The 20467-nt window shown below is 34.5% G+C and overlaps 1 protein-coding gene across 2 annotated transcripts in view; it reads left to right on the top strand.

Annotated features, from left to right (window-relative positions):
* nwd2 (NACHT and WD repeat domain containing 2) overlaps positions 1 to 20467 on the top strand; it is a 135716-nt gene that overhangs the window by 17717 nt on the left and 97532 nt on the right. For both annotated transcript variants that reach the window (XM_087262021.1, XM_087262020.1), the window contains exon 3: positions 5586 to 5674. In XM_087262021.1, coding sequence (XP_087118147.1) covers positions 5586 to 5674 — 89 coding nt within the window. The remainder of the gene's footprint in view (positions 1 to 5585; positions 5675 to 20467) is intronic.

The raw sequence follows: 20467 nt of genomic DNA on the forward strand, positions 1-20467 counted from the left end.
GAAAAATTACTCACCATGTTACCCCTCAAGTGGTTTCAAACCTTTATATAAGCTTCCCTTTTCTGTTAAACACAAAATAATATTTTGAGCAAAATAATCTGCCAATAGGTTAAGCAAAATAATCTTGTTTTTTGATTTGACAGTAAAATTATTTTGCTTTACCCATAGTAGATTATTTTGCTTGTTTTAAGAAAAAAAAACACTTAATTTTAATAGACTATTTCTTAAAACAAGACATTTTTGCTTGTCTAGAAATTACTTATTATTATTATCACTTATTATTATTATTACTTTATATTATTATTACCATATTTGAACTAGAAACAAGACAAAAAGAAAAGCCTTTTTTGTAGTGTAGTGTACCTTCCACTTACCCCTAGCCTTCAGTTACCACTAGCCCTCAGTCCACATTCAAGTAAAAAAGTAAGGTAGTCCGAGCCTTTGTTGGAGGTGTAGGGGTAAGTGCATTACAGCCCTTCAAACAAAGATTTTTCAGGACCACACAACAAAGGAAAGAGTATAAGAAATTTGTCTGAATACACCTGCTACAGCAGCAACATGGCTGCAAAAGCGAGAAAGGATTCTCACTAAAAAAAAGCATCTGATATATTACATTTATAACATTCCCATAACATAACCTGATGACTTGTCAGCATACTGTATGCCAGGCTGTCAGAAATTTCACTGGTGGCAGTGAGTGGACCCTTTTCACAAGACTGTCATGAGGCGTCATCAGCAACTTAAATCCTATAAAGTTTGTAATATTTAGATTTGTTTTAAAAATATATGCACATTTATTTATATTTACATATGTATGTATTATATTATCTTTGCATCAAAATAAAAAATGCATTAGCGCTTATGCAAGGGGTTTTTAATGCAGCATCTATGGGCGAGACAGTTTTTGGTTTATTATTTTAGCAAATAAGATCATAAATTAAATATTTTGTTGTACTCTCCAATTCACAGCACTCAATTTACCCAGTTTTAAGTTTACCCAACTACAGTATGATGACTTCCGTTGTTGAGAAACCTGGAAATGAGAAAAGGTTTCATTAACTTTTTAAAGCATGCCTGGTATGTCGTTAATGCTGTTCCTTGGGGTTACATTCATGGATATGACCAACATGCAACGTGATTCACTGGTCATAAAAGGGACACCTGAGGAAACTTGGATTGGTTTGCATTAGGCCTTTATGCTTTTGAGCTGAAAACGAACAGCATTCTTCCAAAATGCAGTGCAAAACAATTTCATGAGTGAGTGATCTTATAAAATGTGCTTGTGGGCACAAGGGGTCGGTGTAAGGGTATGGAAAGGATGTATAATAGAATTGGGATCAAACCTAAATAATGACAGAATGTTTAGATTTGAGTGAACCATTCTATTAAAGCATGCCTTTAGATTCTTTAGTAATGTTTGGTTAGGAGTAAAACGCATGCTTTCAGGTTGAAAGGGTAGAGAAAGACTTTCCCAGAGATGGGTTGTGGCTGGAAGGTCATCCGCTGCGTAAAAAAAATGTGCTGGATAAGTGGTGGGTTCATTCCGCTGTGGCGACCCCAGATTAATAAAGGGACTAAGCCGAAAAAGAAAATGAATGAATAAATAAAGGTAGAGAAAGACATGGAAAGAGAATACAAATTTACCCAGTTTTAAGTTTACCCAGAGACAGTACGATGACTTCCATTGCTGAGAAACCAGGAAATGTGAAAAGGTTCCATTAACTTTTTAAAGCATGTCTGGTATAATGTTATTGTTGTTTTCTTGGGGTTACATTCATGAATATGAGCAAAATGCAACATGATTCACTTGTCGTAACAGGAACACCTAAGGAAACTTGACGGCTTGTATGGTTTTGAGCTGAACAGAAACAGAATTCTTCTAAATGCAGTGCAAAACAACTTCATGAGTGAGTAATCTTGTTAAATGTGCTTTTGGGCACAAGGGGTGGGTGTATGGGGTATAGATATGGGTATAAAACAGAATTGGGATCAAACCTAAATGATGACAGAATGTTTAGATTTGGGTGAATCATCACATTAAAACATGCTTTTAGGTTGTTTAGTAATGTTTTCACTTTGGTTAGGAGTAAAAAGCATGTTTTTAGGTTGAAATAGTAGAGGAAGACATGGAAAGAGAATGAAAATTTATCAAGCTAGACAGTTCAAATACGAGTGGGTCAGAAAAGCTGCGGTTTGTTCTTTTCCAGACTTTCTCAGCACTATTTATCACTGAGAATGTCTGGAAAAGAACAAAAATGGCACAAGAAAAAGGAAAAGGCTGAGACTAGATATTTTAGGGCAGCCGAAAAAAAAAATAAAAAAAGAACTGAATGGACAGTTATGAAAGATTTAAAACATGAAAGATGCCCAAGCTGTTGGTAACGCCTTGACTAGGTCGACACAGATAGAGATGCAGTAGTGAGCTGTGACACACGCTGTGTTGGCTGCCTGTATCTAGAGGGTTCAGAGCACATGATTGGCCTCATCTTCCACAGAGAGCTCTCCAGTCAGATTTCCTATTCACTGGCGCAATATCATTGAAGAGCCTGCACAATAGCAGCTGATATAGACAAGTAGAGGAGAAAGATAGTGGTTGAAACGTGTGTAAAAATGGCAAACAATATCAGTTGCTATTTGTTGTCATTCCAAGTAAAGTAAACAGTAGTAGACCAAGAAAGGCAAGTAGATAGCGGAAAGGGAAAGAGACATATTGGTTTTGTCAGAGATGTTTGATTAAATATGTGACTTTGAAATAAGAGTGTCATCTAGGCGAATCAAATCTTATTCATACTCAAATTAAAGACTATTTTACGTCTAAAAGTGGGTAATTGCAGCTTTGATTGTTTTGTGAATAGGGCACTGGTAGTGTATTTTTGTTTTTTGCTTTGCTACTGGCAGTCGTGTACTGTAGTGAGTACAGTAAGGCTGCGTATCCTCAATGTGTCAGTTCTCATGTCTCATAGTGCCCTGACTGTCTGTGACAAAGGGCATCATGCAAAATTCAACAACATACACGGCTGCTGCATGGAAGATTTTTTGAGGCCACTAGTAAAATACATTTTGCTTTTGTATTAAAGGGATAATGAATTTAAATGATGAAAATGTGCTTATAATTTACTAATCAAGTAATTCCAAACCTTTTTGTGTTTCTCTTTTTTCTGTTCAATATAAAACATTTTGAAACATTTTAAAGGTCTACCAGTTTGCAGTGTTATCCAATTATCCGATGGCATCCAATAACTAGACATCCAATAAGTATCTTTGTGTTCAACTAAAGAAAGAAACTAAAACAGTTTGGAACAAATGGGGGGTGAATAAATGATAGCATAACTATATATATATATATATATATATATATATATATATATATATATATATATATATATATATATATATATATATATATATATATATATATATATATATATATATATTTTTTTTTTTTTTTTAATTTACATTTTTTTAAACTACATCTGTTTTCAAAATTCAGTAATTTAAATTATCTTTTTTTGCTTGAATGACTAAGCTTGCTAAATTTCTAACATCTTATTCTTATCTGCCATTTATTTTGACCTCATTCATTCATTCGGCTTAGTCCCTTTATTAGTTAGGGGTCAACACAGTAGAATGAACCACCAACTTAATCAGCATATGTTTAACACAGTGGATTTAGGCTAAGTATATGCAAAGGAGTGCATTTCTTAAATTGAATGTGTAGTGTGGGTTTGTAGTGTGTCTTCTACTTGTATTTGCATTGTGAGGATTTGCAACACACATGCTGTCAAGCTGGTGAAGGTGTTTTTATAATTTGCTTTTTTTTCCTATTTGCATTTGTTTTCTTAAGTTGCAGCGTGTTTAGCTCTCTCAGCCACCATACTTATCTGCATTGTCTAACCTTTTGATTAGCATGTTTTAATGGGGATTAGCAAATGCATTTGCGCTCATAGGCGTTCTGGTCTAAAAAGGAGGCGTGTTGAGGTGCATTGCTGGCAGGTTGCTATTTTGAGAAACTATAATAAATTGTTCAATAGACCAGAACAAAGTCAGTCTAAAGTCCAGTGCAGAACGTGTTATTTGTGCGCCTCGCTTACACATTGCTTAATACAGACAGGATGTACAGCAATACGCAAATAACTTTACATATAAAAAATAAATAAAATATTAAGGATAATATATATAATATTATATATTATAAGGATATTTATATAATATATTAGGAATATATATAGGATATACATATAAAGGATTAAAATATTACAAAAAGTATTAATTTCTAGCCTACATAAATATAAAAACCATACTTTCATGCCTTCTTCATCTCAAGGGGCTTTTTCAGTCAATTTATAACAATTTGCTTTTGTATAATGTTATTATTCTTAGCAGTATTATTTATTATATGCATATTTATATTTGTTTTATTAAAAACAAGCTTAGATTTGCCCACCTGTCAGGTTTTAGACTATGGACCGTCAAAATAGAGCCCAAAGTGTGAAACTTATTTTTTACAGTATGTGCAGAATCTTCAATCTTTTAAGTCAATTTATTGTCATAATGCATATTTGTAATAATGTTAATGTTACTGCATAATGTTAATGTCACCGTATTTTTGTTTTACAAGTGCCTAGAAGTTTCATCTTATTTCTAGCACTGTTAGATATTCCCAGATTGTGTGATCTTAGATATGGTGCCTGTTTTTGTTCTGCTAGCAGCAGAGAACAGAAGTGACTATACAGTGTAAGCCGGGGAATCTCTGTTTTCCAAGCCTTGCTGGCAGCTTTCCCCTGAGAAAATACAGCGTATGAAAGAATGGAGTGTTGAATAGAGAGAGCAAAAGACAGTCACTGAGAGAGACGCTTGTAAATGTTTGTACGGGTTTTGCTCGTAAGCATTCATGCATAAGATGGAAAGTATTCGAGAGGGAACAACTTTCAGCCCACACTAACAAAACTACAATTGTATTCGGGACATGTATCACAAGAACACGATAAAGTAGGGTTGAAGCACAGTCCGCTGTAAATTACACTGTACTGTACATGATAACCATTCAGTGCTAGTGTTATAGTTAGGTAAAACGAACCTGTGAATATCTTTTGACACTTTGAAATTGTCCTTGACCATAGTAAACACCCTAAATTTTACATGCAAATGAAAACTGATAATATAAAAATTGTAATATAAATGAATATTAATTATATACTGTTGTAGTTTTATGCATTTATATTTACTTTCTTGTTACTCTACTTTGATGGTCTGGTCTCAGAATATTTGATCTTTCTTTGTAATTGCAGACCATTAAAATGTATAAAAATTTACAATAGGGTTTTAGTAGTTAATGGCTTTATTAACAAGAACTAATATTGAAAATCACTTATACAAAATAATCATAGTTCAACAATTATAAATGCATTATTAAAATCCAAATCTATGCTTATAAACATTAGTTTAACTTTATTTTCATAAACTAACATTAACATAGATAATAAAAACTGCAAAAAATGTATTGTTCATTGTTAGTTCTAACTAACTTGACTCCTCTGATTATCCATTCTGAATATTTACATTTGTTTATGCTTTTACTTTCACAGATACAGAAGCAGAGAGAAATGCTCTGAAAGAACATGTCTACCCCAAACTACGAGACTTCTGCAGAGAGAACTATGGCATTGAATTCCAGGTAACAGATCTTCAGATCTTTCAGTTTCAGAAAATTATTTACAATAAACATACGCTAGCTCATTGAAAAAGCAAGCAAACAAACAAGCAAACAAGCAAACAAACAAACAAGCAAACAAACAAGCAAACATACATATATACAAACAAACAAACAAACAAACAAACAAACATAAACAGTTGAAGTCAGAATTATTAGCTCCCCCTTTGAATTTTTGTTTCTTTTTAAAATAGTTTGTAAATGATGTTTAACAGAGCATGGAAATTTTCAAAGTATGTCTGATAATATTGTTTGTTCTAGAGAAAGTCTTATTTGTTTTATTACGGCTAGAATTAAAGCAGTTTTTAATTTTTGAAAGCCATTTAAGGTCAAAATACATGTTTTTTTTTTTTTGTTTTTTTATAGTCTACAGAAAGGAGGGCTAATAATTCTGACTTCAACTGTATATTCACATTTTTCTTTATAACTTTCTGCCTTTTTCGTGGCTTGAAAAGATACAGTTTTTGAGGGATTGGTATGTGATCTCTGCACTGATAAGCTTATTGCTGGGGAAAGAATGTCTCTGTCATATATGTCTGTCTTCGCCCTTAGGAGCCTGAATTACCTCACTCCCTTCTTCTCCTCTCCTCTGGAGTGATATTTACAATGCAAATGGTTTGTAGTCTGAAAGAATGAAGCAGTGGGGAGATTTTTATCATGCAATTTGATAAACAAATGCAGGGTATAGAAGAGGTGCCATGGCTATTGGCACTCACAGCATGCTGAGATTGGACAGAGTCTATATGGGTGTGGGACTTGACCTGATTTTAAACATCCCCTCCAGGAGCAGATCTTAATATAAGAAAATGCCTCACTCTGAGATGTTGTGTGTGTTTGTGTGTGTGTGTGTGGTTGTGTGTAGTGTGTACATGTGTGTGTGTGTGTGTACTATTGATTATCAAATAATGTCAGATATTATTAGATTTTGTAAAACTTTAGACCATGCACCAGAGGGCAAATATTAGCTTAAATTGACATTAGGAATTTCATCATTATGGATCCTTAAGCCAGTAATACAAAAATCAGCTGATCACATTCAGTTTAACTGGGAAACTGGTGACTTCCAGTGAATGGAGGAAACAGAATGTGTGTCCAGCAATGTGACAAAGTTGCATAAGGTGAGTTTTGTATGCAAACGAGCCGTGAATGCAGGAGTAAAATGTAAGTCCGTGAAAACATGCAATCTTTTGTTGTCAGTTATTCAACACAAGTAAATAGTCAGTAATAGGATTAAATAAATTGCAGGCAAAATGGCAAAGGCAAGAATAAATAACACAGTAACTTGTTTTTCAGTCGTATATAAAAGCATTTAACATTGTTGTTTCAAGAAAATAACACACACACACACACACACACACACACACACACACACACACACACACACACACACAAACACACAAACAGAGAGAGAGCTATCAAAAGCATTACTAAAGTACTTAAATTATTTGCATTGTCTTTTAAAAATGAGTAAAGTTTTAGCACGGGGCCAGTTCTCACACTTAGCAAGTTGCTTGCAGTTTGATTATATTAATTGCACATATTAATATCTTATTCTAGATGGTTTATGCCTTTATGTAAGCACATTTCACATTAATAAAAATTTGTAACCTAACTGAATTTTTGTCTACATTTACACCTCTGTAAATCTGCTTTGTTTTAGGAATAAAGAGGATTTTGACTTAATCCTGTGCCATTTCTAAACTTAACCACTAAAGCTACAACTTTCTAGCTATTATTTATACGTATTAAAGTGTAAATTGGGTGTTTATTGAGGCTAAAACAAAGTTAATATTGAATACATTACCAAAGAGAGTTCAACAAGCAATATGAATTATGAGAATTATTGTTATTATTACACTCTCATTTCAATTTTCATAATACTTCTTTAACTGTAATGACATACAACATAAGTATGATTTAAAGTTAAATTACTTTATTATTAATGTATTCTAATGCAAAATGCTTAAACGTTCCCACTCTTTTTAATAATACTTAAAATTACCTGAGTTTTGAGGACTTCAAGTTTCATGGATTCAAGGACTGGAAAGTACAAACACAGCTTCCTGAAACTGCTTGAATAAAGTTTTAAATTAAATTTGTTTATGATTTTATTTCAACAATTGTGATTAATTGTCAAAAACAGAATTAAAAAACTAAGAAATATAATTTAAATTTTGTACAATAACACTGAAAAATAATGGACAATTATCAGTATTTCAGAAACCACATTTAAATATTAACTTTATTGCATTCAACAAATTTCGTTAACGTTTTTTGAACATGTCTGTTTAAAATAGTCAAACTAGTGAATTGTTAAGTACTGTAAGAATTGATATGGTGCTTCATTTGCTGGGGTGTGAATTACAAAAGTGCTTGATTTAAAATTAATTGTGCTTTAAAAGACCCTTGAAAGTCCTTGAATCTGCTGTTAGTTAAACTTTTTGAACCACTAGCAGTGTTGACAATAACAGAGTTGACATTTTCCACCATTTTGTGCTTTAGCTCAAGGTGCTAACCTCAAATCAGATACCGCATGACATATCTAAAAGAGAAATCTTCACATTTTTATTGTATTATTATTTTTTGAGAAATGTACTGACATATCAGAGTTGTATGAGTGGTGAATTTTAAACATTTTGTGTAAATTATTAAGAGAAGAATATTGACATGTCTCATAAGAAGAAAAGAAATCACTTGGAGCAAGACATATAAAAAATGGAATTGGCAAAAATACAAAAAATAGGTGTTTCATGTAAATGTATATTTAACTTAGTAGAGTAAATGAACAAAAAGTGATAAATTAAACTTCATTACTTGATGATGGTTGAAGCTGAATATAATTTAGGAGGTGGAGTTAAAATAGGTATTTTAATATATTGAAGACAAAATGTCTCTAAATACACATACAAACCTTGTTATTTAGATATAACTTGGTGTAATTTGTCATTATTCAAATATGTTTCATTAACGTTTTAGTTTTTGAAAAATAATAGAACATTTATCAAAATGTACCCACAGTTCTATAAAAACACCCATATGCTATGAATAAATAGATATATTTTTTTAAACTCTTTGTTTTGATCCAGATATGATTTTACATTAACACAAAAGCTCTTTACCAAGCACATTTGCATAAAAATATATAAAAATGCCAATAATACAGGCACTGCTATAACCAACATATTTATTGTAAAAACTTTAAATAAATATATGCTGTTCATTTTTTTTATTTTATTTATTTATTTATTTGTATTTTTTGCTTTTTTATCAAATTCTTTTTTCTAAAGTAACTTACGGAGTATTTAAGGAGCACATTTTTTCTTTTTCTTTTTTTTTACTTTTTTTTGTGAATTAAATGCTAGTATGGAGATGGTCTTTGCTTTGCAGTTCTGTTTGTTGCCATTACGTATGCAGTGCAGCTTCAAGCAACTTCCTCTTGTGTCCTGATGTAATCATCTCCTAATCCTTCATCGAAGATGAGCGGTTTTATCACTTGCTTATTCTTTCATGAATGTGTCAGCTTCTGCACATCAGGTGTGACTGATCTGAGAGTGAGATGAGATATCAAGGTCATTCTTCTGCCCAGATGCTTATCAAGTATTCACAGTAGACAAGAGGAAAAGAAAGAATGTTTCTTTTACTGCACTTGATATTTTGCCATGGAAACTAGGCATGCTCTAATGCTGAAACATAGACCTCATTTTAAAAGCAGAATTTAATGATTATAAGTCAAGGATAAATCTGCACAGCATTACTGAACTGATATTACATATAGGCCCAATCTCACTTCTATTGTTGTACCCCTCCCCCTTCCCCTTCTCTGTTTTAAGCGCCAAATGGAAGGGGAAAGGGAAGAGGTACAAAAATAGAAAAAAATTCATAACTTACCCCTAAGAACTGGGACAGCACTACAGCACATGCACACGTCATCATATGTCATCGCGATCTCTTGCTTCATTTGTGATCAGACCATCACGACTGCTGTAGTTATTCCAGTTGTGTTGTTTTTTGGTTTTTATCATCAAGAAATTACTGAAAGCATATATTATGTTATCATAACCATCTAATGTGGCAATAAGATTGTAAGTATACTGTGCATTTACACAGTGGGCATATTCATTTATGTAAACACAAGAAAACAACATTAACATTATAGCATTAAGATTATAGCCACTAGACTTTTCTGACAGGGTATTCCAGTGTCATCGAGTGTCAGAATGTATCTAGCCCTTCCCCTTAGCCCTACGCCTTTAAGCTAAAGAGAAATGGGACAGCCTTGCCCCTTCACATGAATGTGCAAAACGAGAGGTAGGGGTAAGGGGAAGGGCTAAGGGGTAGAATTAGAATAGGGCCATAGTCACATGTTTTTCATTTATTAATGAATGTTGTTAAAATGTTATAGAACAGCACAACTGAGTAATAAGAGTCAAAAAAAAAAAGTATAAGTAACAGTGATTGTTTTCTCCTGAAGCTAACTCAAAATCTTATTTGTGTTACACAAGGCTTTGGCTAATTATTATTTAAAAACTTCTTTTTTTATTTTCATTTAATATGTTTTCTCCTTTCTAATAACTGATTCACTTGATCTTTGCCATAATGACAGTAAATAATATTTGACTAGATATTTTTCAAGACACCGTTATTTTGTCATGGTCCTGACCTGACAGTCTTGTCTGTCCTGTCAGTGTTTAATGTTTGCTTGTTTGTCCTGTGCATATTTACATTGCTATGTCTTAACTTGTGCTGGCCATGTGCTCCTCTTGTCTTTCCTCCTTGCTTTCAGTTACCCAGCCCTCTTATTTAGACCTTGTTATTCTGACTGTTTTCACCTGTCTCTCGTGTGCTTTGTTCTATATAATGTGCTGTGTGTTCTCATTTCTTTGCTGGTTCGTTCCATGTGAGCTTGTCTTGTATCTTTGCCTTGCATCTGTACTAAGCTTTTGGTCTTGCCTGTTCTAGATCGCTTGTCTATTTATTGTTTGTTTGTAGCTATATTACTTTCTTTCATTTTTTCTAGTGTTTACTTAATTTTGTGTTCTAATCTTTATTTTACTTTTACCCTTAGAGACATTGTTCGTTTTTCTGTCAGTCCTAGTCTTCTTAGTAGATAATTATTAGTAGTTGTTCGTTTGTTTAATTACTCTCTTTAAGATTCTAGAAGTTTTTATTTCAGTTTTGCTTTATCAGATTGCTAAAGTCTGTCTTTCTGTCTACTAGTATTTAGATCTTATTTTATTTCAGTTTTAGTTTATCTTATTGTATATTATCACTATCTGTTTGTTGTCCTGTCTTGTGTCTTATAATTTTACAGTCCTATTTCGTCTCCTGACCTCCCTGGTCTGACAGTCTGGAGTTTAGGTGGCCTGCTCCATGATCTAGATCTGGTTTTGACCACTGTTGCTCCTACTCCTGGCTGGCTGTTCATTTTAGTAGTATCTTGCCACTACCACTGGCTTCCTTGTGTTGTTGCTCCTACCGTTTGGACCTTATCATCCCCCTGTGTGTCTACTTGTGCCTTATTCTGTCGATAAACCCCTTTGTATTGTTCATTGCTGCAACTGGGTCTGTTTTCTTGCATTCAAACGTGACATATTCAGCTTAAAGTGACATTTAAAGGCTTGTTAATTAGGTTAACTAGGCAGGTTAGGGTAATTAGGCATGTTATTGTATAATGATGGTTCGTTTTGTAGACTAATGGAAAAAAATTGCTGAAAGGGGCTAATAATTTTGACCTTAAAATGATATTTAAAAAATTTAAAACTGCTTTTATTCTAGCCGAAATAAAACAAATACGACTTTCTCCAGAAGAAAAAAAAAATATGTTAGACATACTGCGAAATTATCTTGCTCTGTTAAACATCTTTTGGGAAATATTTAAAAAAAGAAAAAAAAATTCAAAGGGGGTTAATTCTGCATTCAACTGTATATGGTTTTATTTTGTTTATTTTTCCAATCAACATTAGCCATTCTGAATGTTGGCTGAATTTACAAATTACATTTACCTTTAAAAAAAAATTACATATACTTGTGCAGACTAAAAATATTATGTCTTACAAGACAAGCCCGAACAAGAATACTTGGTAACATTGTTTTTGAAGGTCCTTGTTTCACTTGTTCTTGGTTAATTACGATTAATTATGCATAATTACTTACCACTATCTCTAAACCTAACCTGCATTCTTGCCCGAACCATATAGTGTCTATGGAGTTAACAACATAGGCTCATTCTGAAAACATAGCCCTATAAACATTTCTGGAGATCATCCAAAATGCATCCAGAGGTACATACTGTATGGCTGCATTTTCTCTTTAAAACAGACGCAAAGAGCAGTATGACATCATTCCTTTTTGCGCTTTACCAGCTGACTTATTACCTTCATATAGATGCCTTTTCCACTGTTACCAGTTTGTCCAGTGGCTTACCACAGGGTTCAAGTTCAGTTCATGAAGAACGGTTCGAGAAAGCAGGTAGAAAAAATATATATATATTTTTTAAATCAAATAAACAAGTAAATAACAGGGTGAGTGTGGGAACATCTGAAATTGTGGTAAAAATCAGGCGAGGGCTTTTCTTTTTCTGGATTTCTTTTTAAAACACTGTTGGTTGGGTTTAGGGAATTGGGTGGAAAGGTCGGTCTGTGCTTTTGAAAACACTATTATTGTAGTTGGGTTTAGGGAAGAAGGAGGGTGGGTCAGTCGATAGTGGCCTCTGGTTGATTTATATGAGAACAGCAGCCTCGAATGGCTCTTGAAAGAAAACTTGATATCTCAAAAAGATGGATATGCAAAAACAAAAACTGCAAAATAACATACCTCCTGGGACATATTTGGTGCTCTCCAGAAATGTAAATGACGATACGTTTTCAGAATGTTCCTGGGTTGGGAGTTAAAACTGCTCTGTAGCTAAGTCAGTAGTTACAAAGAATACAATTTAATTTTTTTTTTTATTCTTTGATTCATTCTTGCTCAAAGTTTATCTGCAATCTGATTTGCATAACATTTCTCACATTTTTATTCCCGATAAGCTGACAGAAAAGCAAAGTTGGTGTCAGAGAGGAGAAAAACAGTGAAAGCATTGGGTGTGAGAGGGAGAGAATGTGTGAGAGAAAAGCGAGAGACAGACAGACAGAGAAAAAGGGAGTTCTCTCAACCAGAAAATATGATGTGGCAAATTGCGATTCTTTCTGGTCACTGTTATTTGATTCTATTTCCTGTGGCGTCCCCGAGAGGGATGGATGCTGGATTGAGTGTGTCTGTTCGTGAGTGTGTATGTGTGTTTGAGCCCGCTAATGTCTGCCGAAGGCTCCATCCCTGTCCAGTCAAATCAAACACATGCACACACACACACATACACACACACATACACACACACACACACACACACACACACACACACACACACACACACACACACACGCACACACACACACACACGCACACATACTCAGTCCCTTTAGCAGTGGCAGGATCATGGAAGCCTTATACCACGATGGTGTGGGTCTCTGATAGGCTTTTAGAGTGTGGGGTGAATTACTGCATATACTATAATCTGCTAAGTTATATAAGAAATGAGTTTTTTTTAACTGAGTTGGTATTTTTTTCACATTTCATGCTGTATTGTACTACAGGTGTCCTCTTGGTGTACACTGTGTGTTTGAACCAATATGTTTTCTTTTTAATGGATACCATATTAATCTTATTTATTTATTTATTTATTTATTTATTTATTTATTGATTTATTAAATAAGTTGGCATTTATTAGAATAACCTAATCAAATAAACTTACATTAAAATAATGTCAATTAAAGTTTTTTTTTTTTTTTTTTTTTTTCAATTGCTTACATACATTTTCAAAATCATGCCACCTTTTTTTAAAACTCTACACCCAATTCCCAAAACTGCACACACGGAATTCAAAATGCCTCACGTTTCCTTCAAAAAGTAACACTGCATTCAAAGTACCATAAACGCGTGTCAGAATGAATAATTTGCATCAAATGGCAAGCATTTCTTTTATAATTGTAAATGTTTGGATAAACCACATAAACACTGTTCTAAATCTAAAGCTCTTTGCTCTGTAGGCTTAAATCTACATTTAAATACAATATTTTACAGTCAAAGTAATCTGCTGAGAGGAGTAATGGGTACACTGTAAATACTAATGAAGACATGAAGAAACAAAAAATATTTTTTTATGCCAAACGTTACTAGTGTATACTGTAGCACACAATAAAACTATAAACACACTGTATGTTACAGTAATAAGTTAAAAAGGGGGTCACTCTATTTTTACTCTGTTCTCTATTTTTAGAAAGATTTAGAATTTTAATAAGGTGAATATGAGGGTAGGTACAACAGTACAAATTGTGAATGGGTGACAAACCAGTTTTTTTTTTTTTTTTTTTGTGCCAGCCGTTGACCTTATTATAGGCCTATACTACAGTAAATCAGTGATTGGTTTGTGATCAGTAAAGACATTAGTGTGTCCACATTTGTGAAGTGTGTGTGCGTGACCTGGTGTATAAGTTTAGCAATTTGATTGGTTGTGTTTGGAAAAGGAAAGCAAGTGGATTCCTGTTAGATTTTTGTGTTTTAGGTAGAGGATTGTGTGTAGTGTTTTGAAAAACATTTCTTTCATTCATTCATTTATTTTCTTTTCGGCTTAATCCCTTTGGAGTCGCCACAGCGGAATAAACCCCCAACTTATCCAGCAAATGTTTTACACAGCAGATGCCCTTCCAGCTGCAACCCATCTCTGGGAAACATCCATACACACTTATTTACACCCATACACTAAGGACAATTTAGCGTTTTAACGAGTTCAACTGTACCGCATGTCTTTGGACTGTGGGGGAAATCGGAGCACCCGGAGGAAACCCACGCCAACATGGGGAGAAGTGTTTTTTTTTTTTTTTGCTGTGAGGCAATCTTGCTACTGCACCACCATGACACCCCATTAAAATACTACAAAAATAAAGAATAAACATGCTAACAGCATTAATGAGTAACTATGAGATTAACAAAAGGTCTTAACATTAATAAACAGTAATATAATGACTAGAAATTTATTGATGGGAAATATGAAATCATATTTTAGATTTATATCATTTATGCCATATAATTATTTTCAATATACAATTTGGATCTTTATGCAAGATACAACATTTTGAATTGGGGGTCATTCAAATGAGGATGTGGGGTCCATGTGGGGGTCCATAGCATTTAAATTATTTTTTATTTATTTATTTTTTAGTCATAGTGTCTTAATATCTCACTACAGCAATATGTTTATTTATATAAGATACCAATTAATAGTGGACGTTGCTGATAACAAGAAAGCTGGATAATATAGCAGACAGCAAGATGACTGCAACTGCTGGTGATGATTTGTCATTTATTCATTCATTCATTCATTCATTTTCTTTCAGCTTAGTTCCTTTATTCATCAGCGGTCACCACAGCAGAATAAACCACCAACTTTTATGCATCATATATTATACACAGCAGATGCCCTTCCAGCTGCAACCCAATACTGGAAAACATCCATACACACTCATTCACACACATACAATGCTCCCAATTTAGTTTATTAAATTCAGCTATAGCGCATGTGTTTGGACTGTGGGGGAAACTGGAGCAAGCGGGAGGTACCCCACGCCAACTCGTGGAGATCATACAAACTCCACACAGAAATGCCAACTGACTCAGCCAAGGGAACTTCCCTCGAACCAGGGAACTTCTTGCTGTGACACGACTGTACTAACTACTGAGCCACCATGTCGCCCCAGACTAATTATTAATTACTAGTATATAGTAGGGCGACTCAGTGGCAAAGTAGGTAGTGCTGTCGCCTCACAGCAAGAAGATCACTGGTTCGATTCTCGGCTCAGTTGGCGTTTCTGTGTGAAGTTTGCATGCTCTCCCTGCGTTCGCGTGGGTTTCCTCCGGGTGCTCCGGTTTCCCCCACAGTCCAAAGACATGCGGTACAGGTGAATTGGGTAAGCTAAATTTTGTGTGTGTGTGTGTGTGTGTGTGTGTGTATGTGTGTGTGTGGATGTTGCCCAGGGGGGTATTCACTGCATAATGGATTGGGCATTCACTGCATAAAAATGTGCTGGATAAGTTGGCGGTTCATTCCGGTGTGGTGACACCGGATTAATAAAGGGACTAAGCCGACAAGAAAATTAAATATATATAGTAATAATGCTAATAATATAAATAATAATTACAATATTTTCCCTCCACATGAGCATTCTGCTGTCTTCACAGATCACAGAGGCTCACGCTCACTTATTCAAACATCAACTGACCATTTGAACAACTGTGTAATCTGTTCACTAACTCCGATTAGCTTCCAGTCAACTTGATCACATCAGCACATGCAGGCTCTGTCTTCACGCATCATACAAACACAGGCACAAGTCCTGTTTTCATACAAACACCACTTCTTAATGATGGGCTTAATAATCCAGTGAGAGCACTAAAAAGGGGCTCTAGGCACTTGCAGATCAGCTGCCATGACGACGACAGCACAGGCGAGGTTTGATTACAGGGCTTGAGACGAGTCTAAATGTATCAGGTAGCCCACCGAACAGGCTCATTTGCATACAGATGTGTGTATAAATGTTGATTAACTCGTGATTTGATGACACTATTTTGGATTCAAAGTAGATGAGCAATTGTACCCAAATGTGTAGAGTCCTATTTCACACAGTAATAAGAGAGTCAGTAAATAAAAATGCTGTTGATAAATCGACATATAAGTAAATCTACTAAACAACTAAAACTTAATACAATAATATATATATATATATATATATATATATATATATATATATATATATATATATATATATATATATATATATATATATATTAATTTTTTTTTTTGATGCTGATAATGATGATGATTTTTATTATTATAATTATCATTCATTCATTGAATAATTTTAGTTTGTCTTAACCTTTATTTCTTTATTTTAGAGGTCACCACAGCAGAATGAACAGCCAATTATTCCAACATATGTTTCACATGGCGTATAACCTTACAGCCACCACCCAGTAATAGGAAATATCGTAAAAACGGCGAGAACATGCAAACAACACACAGAAATGTCAACTGGCCTATTATTTGTTTTTTCTCTTTCAATTGAAATTCCCCATTTTCATATTTTTGAAATTTTTATTTTTTCGTTATCATCTTGAGGATTTGTTTAGTGGCTGCAATACTAAATTAATGCTAAGCTATTACTAATTTGATGCTTTGGAAACTACAATAAATGCAGAATACTAATGAATGGGTGTTGGTTAAAGTAGAGCTATATTTAATAAGAATTCTCTAGCTTTGGAAAATAAGTTACAATTAGATGGCTGACCTACCAAGGTCACATTCTTTTGACAGGTTTTGATTTAAATACATCTAAAGGACTGATTTGTTTGTTCAGTAATATTACACAGAACTCGAACAGGTAGTGAAAGTGATATCGACAACCATGTTTAAATATTATGCTCATATTTAGTCCCTTTATTAATCCAGGGAATGAACCACCAACTTATCCAGCACGTTTTTTACGCAGCGATTGCCCTTCCAGCCACAACCCATTTCCAGGAAAGAAAAAAGTTTTTTCAATGAATATAGGTTTACGCAAATAGAAGCATCACAGGTTTGCTGTGCCAATAATATGACTGAATTTGGCCCTTTAATGCCCTCTTCTAATAAATAAACAATGCACAATGCATGCAGTGGATTATAGCAACAAATAATGTTGGTTAGTTTTCTTTTTATCTTTTTGATAAAGTTAGTCTTATTGTTTCTGTGCATAACTTTTATGTCAAGTTTCTGTTTTTCAACCTAGGCAACAAATATTTTTCATCCTTAATTTAATCCTTAATTTCATTAACACTTGCATCTTGACCTTTTTGTATTTAAATTTATGTAAAAAACAAACAAACAAACAAACATAATCTCTAAATATAAAGTGACAGTGGCAAAATTCTATACACAATCTGTATATACAGTGCTCAGCATAGTTGAGTACACCCCGTTTTGGAAATGATTTGTCTCTATTTCTGAGTGGATATAGGCAATATATTTTTGTGCATTAAAACAGAATAGATTTATTAAACAGATATATTTATTCAAATAATATTTTAGTCACCAAACATATTTAGAAATTGAAAGTTAATACAATTAAATTTAAGCAAAGAGCCCATATTATACATGAAAAAGGGTCATATCTTGGTTGTAAGGGTCTCCAACAACAGTTTAATATGCATGCAAGGTCAAAAAACACTTTCCTGGTCTTAAAACTGCATTTATTTTTAACTAATTATCCCAGCGACTCCTGTATGAATCGTCCAGTGATTCATTTGTTCCCAAACCCCTCCTTAGCACGAAGCTAATCTGCGCTGATTGGACCGATGACAGCCTGTTGCGATTGGTCGACTGCCTTCAGTCAGAGTGAAAAGCCAAACAGCTAATCAGCAATATAAAAGTAATCACAGTTCATACACGCTCAATAGTGTAGGCGTGGATTTTAGCTGCCAGTGGGTCAATGTAAATACAGTCGATGGACTTGAAAATTTAGACGATTAACTATTTTATTGAACAAAAACTCCAAAAACTGTCGAGGAGATCACATAGCTTGTCTCACTCTGCTCTTTTCACAGACACACACACACACACACACACACATTGCCCTCGTCCTTGCGCGCACGTGCACACACACACAAAAACACACACACACACCTCCGGAGGACAACGCGCGCACACAAACACACACACATACCTCCGGACGACAGCGCACGCGCACACATACACTACCCTTGTCCACGGAACTCCGTAAACAAAGCAGCTCGCGTCGCGTTTTTAACGTGACTTTGCACGCGATAAGAGAATATAGCGAGTTAACCTGATACAGTACACGCGGTTACAAGTAACAAATCACAACTAAATACATTTGCAAGCTAGAGTCAACGAGGCAACAACTTTAATCGCACGTACTTACACTTGAGAAATGGAGGAAGAAACTCATCCTGACGTCCATCAGTAAGTTACTCTTTACTGATCCTTCCTTTAACAAACTCAGATGAAGTATTCTTTGTAGCATGTAGTTTGCAGAAGTTTCCAGTAGTTTCCAACTGCTTGGCTATAATGCTGAGGTTTCATCTTTGGGTAGAGACTCAATAATATCCATCTGCAGTGTGACTTCAATCGACCGGCATGCTTGTGTGTGTGTGTGTTTGTGTGTGTGTTTGTGTATGTGTGTGTTTGTGTGTGTGTGTGTGTGTGTGTGTGTGTGTGTGTGTGTGTGTTTGTGGGTGTGTGTGTCTGGGTTTCTGCGTCAGAGGGCGGGGCCTCAGGTTTGAAATCTCCCGGGTTTGCGCGTGCACGTGAATAACTTGGTTTCGTTCGTACGTCATGGCGAAACACCTAATGACTCGGTATCAAGGCGACTCGTTTGAAGCACTATGAGTCGACTCTTTTTTAGATGAATCAACCGTTTTAAACACTGTACTCTTACAGATTTAAGCCTTAGCTGGATACTTCACTTCACTTAGAGCTGTGTTACACACTACATGGAGGGGAATTTTCAAAAACCCATAATATGGGCTCTTTAAGCAAAATGTTGCAATAAAAAAAAACTACCTAAAAATGTCAACAAAATGTTTCATTTGTATTTATTTATTATTTTTATTTTATTTTATTTTTTTAATTTTTTTGCTTTTTTTGGTTTTTTCTCTTTTTAAATTTTTATTTAATGTTTTTCTATAACATAAATTTGGGTGTACTAGTTTTTGGACCGTTATCGTAAGTTATTTTGTTAGATAAGCTCCAAATTTGGCATCAGTACTGACTAATCTAATGTATATGCACACATATAATATCGTAGAGCTTCCTATTAAAAATATGAATTTAAAAGATAGATTTGTGCCTTTCCTACATCTTTTGGCTGTCATTGTGATCAAATGAATGTTCTTCAGAACTTTCCTCTAAAACTAATAGATTTTGTGGCGTCCAGAAAAGGTGTGTTAACCCAGGAAAGTATACTGGGGAAAACAAATAAGTAGTTTGTGCCAGGGTTAATTGCCTTGCTGCAGGTCATAAAGGTGCCAGAGTGGGATTATGACCTATGTAACTATTATTTGGTGGCTCATTCACACTCCTCAGCAGGCCATGAATTCAACCCCAACCCCTAGGGTCACCCTGGGAATTCATGGCCTGTTGTGTAGCTCCATGCTGGTGAGAGCACATTGGATCTGTCAGCACTCATTGGAGCTTCAGCAGATGAGAAGGTGAGAAAAAAGGATGGAAAACAGCTGAAGGGTAAACAGAAAGAGAAAGAGAGAGATAAAAAGATAGAACTACTGAGATACAAGCGTTTATTCCTCTCAGGGTTTGGATGGTTTTGTCTCGCTGCTGGTGCGTTGATCCATAGGCTGGAATGGAATTGAGGTGGCTTCTACATTTTCAGTTCAAGCACATCTATTAGCAATTAGCAGAAAAAATGGCCTTTTTCTATCAGGCATAGACATGATTAATGTAAAGATTTTATGGTAACATTTGGCTCCTCTCCCCTGAAATCTGTCTCTCTCTTACTGTATCTCTTGCTCTCTCATGTACAACAAAAATGTTTTTTGTAAGTATTGTTATTCATTTAAAAACAAAAAAGGTAAATGATAATTCAATTCAATTCAGCTTTATTTGTATAGCGCTTTTACAATGTAGATTGTGTCAAAGCAGCTTCACATAAATGG

This window comes from Danio rerio, chromosome 7 (assembly GCF_052040795.2).
Source record: "Danio rerio strain M-AB ecotype USA chromosome 7, GRCz13ab, whole genome shotgun sequence".
Taxonomy (NCBI): domain Eukaryota; kingdom Metazoa; phylum Chordata; class Actinopteri; order Cypriniformes; family Danionidae; genus Danio; species Danio rerio.